Source organism: Pectinophora gossypiella, chromosome 2 (assembly GCF_024362695.1).
Source record: "Pectinophora gossypiella chromosome 2, ilPecGoss1.1, whole genome shotgun sequence".
Taxonomy (NCBI): domain Eukaryota; kingdom Metazoa; phylum Arthropoda; class Insecta; order Lepidoptera; family Gelechiidae; genus Pectinophora; species Pectinophora gossypiella.
The window spans coordinates 12,502,022-12,508,123 of NC_065405.1; the positions used below are offsets into that span (position 1 = coordinate 12,502,022).

Here is a 6,102-nt window from a genome sequence, read left to right on the forward strand (position 1 = left end):
TCTGTGGTATGGCGCCATCCTGCTGTCGTTTTGTGAACAATTGACAGCGTGTGAATGAATGATATATCAAGGAGAAGGAATTTGTTTTTCGATCGAGGTAGTTACTGATTAGGTTGGACTTTGTAACCTTTTTGAAAGTTAACTTTTTGTAAATTAATATTAGGCCGTAATTTAGAAGAAACGAAATACAAATTATTCAAAATGTTCGCTCCGTGCAGCAGGCAGTTGTTTTTCTCTACTCAGGTACTTATAGCAACTGATATAACGGTGTAGTGATTAGTTACTTATTTGATACTGATTAGTTGTTATCTTCGCAGTTGCGTCGACTTCAAAGCACTTTGGTGGTAGCTGAGCACAATAACGAGGCATTATCACCTATTACACAGAACGTTCTCAGCGCTGCCAAGAAGATTGGTGGTGATATTTCCGTCTTAGTTGCAGGCACCAAATGTGGCCCTGTAAGTACCTATCATACTGTTGAAAATGACATGAACGTGTATATACCTATTCTTTGGTAACCTGTAATCGAATAGGTACCATGGTGTATTTATGTGTTATACCTTTAAAAAGTGGATCTGTGCAGAATAGTGGGATGAATATTGAATGTTTATGTTATGTATCTTAAAGGACACATGGTAAGCTGTATTAAAATTAAAACTCATTTTCAGGCTGCTGAGGCCATTGCCAAAGCAAATGGAATCTCCAAGGTTCTTGTAGCAGAGAGTGATGCGTTCAAAGGCCTGACAGCCGAGTCTCTGACTCCTCTCATCTTGGCCACTCAGAAACAGTTCAGTTTCACACACATTGTGGCCCCAGCCACAGCATTTGGCAAGGCTTTGCTTCCGAGGGTAGCTGCCAAGTTAGATGTGTCACCAATCACTGATATTATTGGTGTGAAGGATGCTAACACTTTCATTAGGACCATTTATGCAGGTAATTTATATATTGTTTTTTTTTTTATTACATTGTATGAGTTTAGAATAAAATTATTGTAGTCATGCAACAAAAAGATCTATTTACTAATATTAATGTTTGTTCTTCAGAATTTGGAATTAGAATTTGAGAAAATTAATACACAAATAGCTTTGTTTAAAAAATAACCCTCTTGTAGCAGTTTTTTGTTAAACAGGATTTCTGGTTTTCATTATATTAATAAGTACTAGTTATATTACTGTTATGTATTTATTTATATTGCTTTTCTCCCAGGCAATGCCGTTTTAACTCTAGAAGCTAAAGATCCGATCAAGGTCATCACAGTTAGAGGCACTGCCTTCCCACCTGAGCCCCTGGAAGGTGGTTCGGCAGCTGTTGACAAGGCACCAGAGGGTGATTACAAAACTGACCTCACTGAGTGGGTCTCACAGGAGCTCACCAAATCAGACCGGCCAGAGCTCACCAGTGCAAAAAATATTGTTGCTGGCGGTGAGTAAATTTTGTCAATAAAAGATTTTGTTAAGGAATAAAAATTACAAATTATTTTAGTTTATCACATCAAACTATGAAAATCACAATGATTACATTTCCTGTGTATACACAGGATCTTGATAAATGTAATAAGAAACAAATGAAACAAAGTTCACTGCACTGCGCTATTCAATTATGGATGTCTTCACTGGAAATAGAATTTGAACCTTCATTTTTGTTTTAAAGGACGTGGACTGAAGTCCGGTGACAACTTTAAGTTGCTGTACGACCTGGCGGACAAGCTGAATGCTGCAGTGGGAGCGTCCCGCGCGGCCGTTGATGCAGGCTTCGTGCCTAACGACTTGCAGATTGGACAGACCGGCAAGATTGTGGCTCCTGTAAGTACATATTTTGTATCATCATCAGCCGTACGACGCCCACTGCTGGGCATAGGCCTCCCCCATGGATCTCCACGACGGTCGGTCCTGCGCTGCCCGCATCCAGCGGTTTCCCGCGACCTTCACCAGATCGTCGGTCCACCTTGTAGTGGGCCTACCCACTGAGCATCGTCCGAGCCAAATATTTTGTATACTCATAAAAAATGATCATAATTTGTCATAACATCAGTACTATAGTCTTAAGAACAATCAAAACTAACTATTTTTGTTAATAATTAAGACTTGAAATCCTCTATATTGCAGTACAAGCTGTGTCTGGATCTCCTTAATCAATAAAGCATTATTACAGGAAAGAAACTTAACACAATTTAAAAAAATATGAAATGGTCTATTGCAAATGTATATTTCTAAGTTTGGATTACATAATTGAATATGATATGATAACAAAACTTGGCTAGGAAGTGGAAATAAAATGACTTGGTTACTACTATTGTAACTGGCTGTCTATGATTGTGATAATGAGCCAAAAATATTATGTAACTTTACGACACTAGATGCAAGTGCCATAACATAACCTATGCAAACTAGTCTTCCATTGTGCATATCATGAAGACTTTATAAATAGACTATTGAAATTTAAGAATTTTAAATTGCTAGGATTAATTGAATTAGACTGGTAATTCCGCGACTTTGCGTAAACAGTAAACTTTGCGGTAACTTATATACTACGTAGACAAGGCAGTCGAGAGGCAGTCTGGTTTATTAAATTATTTTGGCTTAAGCCTTAAAGTACTATACTATTAATACTACGTAATAAGCCCGAATAAAAATATTTTATTATAAAAAAGGATTTTTAGAATTTTCGTCAGATTAATAGTAATCTGACGAAAATTCTAAAAAAAGATTGCTATTGAATGCAATTTTCGTTTCGGTTTTCAAGGTGCCGACTGCTAAGTGGGGGCTGCTATTTGTGTTTTATTTGTGGACATTGTATTATTCCCAGGACCTGTACATTGCCGTGGGTATCAGCGGTGCCATCCAGCATCTTGCTGGCATGAAAGACTCCAAGACCATCGTCGCCATCAACAAGGACCCTGAAGCGCCCATTTTCCAGGTTAGTCAATATTTAAAAGGATTATTTATTGTATTAAAAAGGAAATGGCGTGTTTGTAGATACTATCGGCTCTCTATGGCGGCCGTTTCAACGTTTGTCCCGTTCATCAATTTGCGTGTTAATTTCTAACTATATTGACGGCGCGAATTGCTGTACTTTATTATGGCAAAATGGCCATCATAGCGTGTCATCACTTCTACTACTAACTAACATCTTCACGCCTTTTGCCATTATTACTTACCAATTTTATATCATTCGACAATGGTTTCTTATCTAATATGCTCTATACTCGTAGTACTTTTGTTTGTTTGAAGGCAAAGGCTTAAATGCCTTAAAATAAAAATAACTTAAAACCTTGACTTATATTGCTTAAATTATATTTAGTAGGAATTATGTTGGTGATTAAAAAAGCAGACTTTAGATTTACTCTTCTGTTTAAAAAAACATAATATACTTGTAGGTTGGGACATATTTTATATCCTAAATGTATTAGTAGGATGTTTGATAAATATTTTTTCTGTACTGTTTAAATAGCATAACTTGTGGGTCACTACGTTATTTACTACTATATTTTCGTGTTAAACTTTAAATGATCTTTTGAATGTTTAGTTTCCGCATATATTTAATAAGATTAGAAACAAAGAAGATTGTTATCGGGCGCACATTAAACAAGAAGTTCAAAGTAAACTCTGTTATCGCAACCTTATCAGTTCTGTTTCTATGTTGATTTAAATTGGGTACAAAATTACTTATAGGCACACACATTGGCAATTAAAGGAACCACTATGAACTATATTTCTTTGTACTTTTAAAAATACATGATATGAGTTATACAACAGAATACATCATAATGTTGCGAATATGGGTTATATAGATATTATAGATGTAACTTATTACAATCTATTTTTATTAGATTGTAAGATTGAAGCTCTGGCTGGATTGAAGATCTCCTGAAGCTATGAAAACTTACGAAACAATCTTGTTTCAACAATCAAGTTTTTTTTATATAATCTAGATAAAGGACAAATTAGCTTCAAATTAATTTAAGAATGCAGTATCCGAATTATGTTTGTGGTTAGTTATGTATGTATGCATTTTAATAACTAAAATATTTATTGTTTCAGGTTTCAGACTATGGCCTAGTCGCGGACTTGTTCAAGGCGGTCCCAGAGCTTACTTCTAAGTTGTAAATTTATTTATAAGAGTCAACGCTGTCATAATAAGTAGAACATTTTTTTATTCCACAAGTATACAATCCCCTTGAGATTTTCGAAAACTTTACACGCTGTTGATGGGTAATCAATCATGTCTGTATGTAACTGAAATATTTGTATTTATTATAAAAGTTGTTTTTAACGCGTTTGTTTTATTTTTAATCATACTTTTTCATATTATGTAATGAACTGAAAAGCGTAATGCAGATGTAGTTTCATATACGAAACTAGTTTCGCTACTCGCCGCTAGATGGCGTTGGCGGTTAGTAATTATCCCAACGCGGTACTTAAATACCTCGTAATTATCATTCAATATAAATTAATCACTTAAATTCCTTTCAATGCGGCTACATAATTTACTCCGGCGTAAGTACTACTTTCAGAAACATTAACCCGTAACGTAGCACATATTCACGTTCCCCATAATGTAGCGCTCGGCTTGTAGGTAGGTATAAAACCAACAGGAGGTAAGTGCGCAGTCAATCATCCCGGTAATGATAGTACCAGAGGGAGATGCGGTTTGCTCGTGGAGTGGCATCCTCGTTATCATATCTCTCGGCAACGAGCGCTGAGGGAGGGGCTCCGGAGGCTCCGCCCAGCCACGCCACGCCTTCGCTCTCGTCTCATACCGTCGCGTCGCGGTCGCGGCACTCTACAGAGAGAATAGATACACCCTTTAATTTCTAAGGCACTTGAAATATTGTAGATCTTCCGAACTGTAAACTAATAGCATGTTATATTCCATTTAGACGTTTACCTATACCAACCTATACCTACGTCTTATGGTCACACTATTGCGTATTTTATTTATACTTAGATTTACTGATAATAGGAAGGGGTTTGAAATGAACCCCTTTTGTGGGTTATTGGGGAGAATTAGAATGCCTTGAGTGTTCAATGTGCATTTTAGATAATTAGGAAAAAATAATATGAGAATTTATCTACCTCTACATCTTCAACATAAATATCTACTAACTGCCGTCTAAATATTACCCATAGGGTAAGGTGGTGCAAGAGTGCGCAGGCGATAAGAGTGCGCATATGGCTCTGTGCAAAAACTGAAAGATATTTGCTGCTAATTTCAATCATGTTTTGAACACCTACTATGCCGGTTTACACTCCCCAAAAATAATCGCGATTGAGTAAAAACTGTGTCTCTCAGGTAAGCTCGAAGTTTTTTAATGCTTTTTATGTTAAATATCAACTATTTCAATGTGTGATTGTTTCAAAAAACAACCCATTACAAGTATTTGATTACAATTATTAAACAACCTAACCTGTCAACTTGCCGCTCGAAAGAAATAATTATAATCGCTGCGCAGAGATGGTGCTAGTAAAGTCATTACTGCGATTTGAGAAAAAATGTAAGAGTGCGCACTACGAGGGTGTGTAAGATGGCGCGTGCGTACTCTTACACTACGGTGGATATTTTAGTGATTTCTAATTTTTATGCAATTTTTATTGACTTGCAGCATTACCAGAAGATAAAGGAAAACTGACCGACAAAATTGTCCACTTTCGTTATTAGAAAGAAGAAGCTCGTAAATGCGTCAATGGAGGTGAAGTAAGAGATCGGTTGCTAAATCTCTTGGAATTGCGGTATCTACTTTAAGAAAGAGGTTGCTCAGAACTTCAATTGCAACCAAATCAGGAAGATATGATCTTACATTTCCGATAGAAGTAGAACAAAAAACCAAAAAAGCCTCGATTAGATTTTAAGACGCCTAAAAAGCCTAAGAATGCTCCCAAAATAAAAAAGTGAAAATGTGGAGGGTGCGACGTAATATATAAAAAACCTATTGATGAAGACTGTATTGAGTGCTCCGGATGCAAAAACTGGTGGCATGAAAAATGTACAGCGTATACAAGCGTAGGAGCTTACATGTGCCTTTTGCGTGGACAAATAAACTGCGCACTCTTATCCGTCTCATAGCGCACTCTTACACACACCTGAGTGTAAGAGTGCGCAAAT

General features: G+C 36.6%; 1 protein-coding gene across 1 annotated transcript; it reads left to right on the plus strand.

Annotated features, from left to right (window-relative positions):
• Positions 1-62: 62 nt before the first annotated feature.
• LOC126372945 (electron transfer flavoprotein subunit alpha, mitochondrial) lies at positions 63-4,272 on the plus strand. Its single transcript, XM_050018864.1, has 7 exons — positions 63-243; positions 318-458; positions 669-933; positions 1,207-1,422; positions 1,651-1,802; positions 2,806-2,916; positions 4,041-4,272. The coding sequence occupies exons 1-7, from the start codon at positions 202-204 to the stop codon at positions 4,104-4,106; spliced, it is 993 nt and encodes a 330-aa protein (XP_049874821.1). The 5' UTR covers positions 63-201; the 3' UTR covers positions 4,107-4,272.
• The last annotated feature ends 1,830 nt before the right edge of the window (positions 4,273-6,102 follow it).

Coding starts and splice junctions, on each gene's coding strand:
- LOC126372945 (XM_050018864.1), top strand. CDS start 202: ATGTTCGCTCCGTGCAGCAGGCAGTTGTTTTTCTCTACTCAG. Junction 244..317: donor AGTTGTTTTTCTCTACTCAG/GTACTTATAGCA, acceptor TTATCTTCGCAG/TTGCGTCGACTTCAAAGCAC. Junction 1,423..1,650: donor AAAAAATATTGTTGCTGGCG/GTGAGTAAATTT, acceptor TTTGTTTTAAAG/GACGTGGACTGAAGTCCGGT.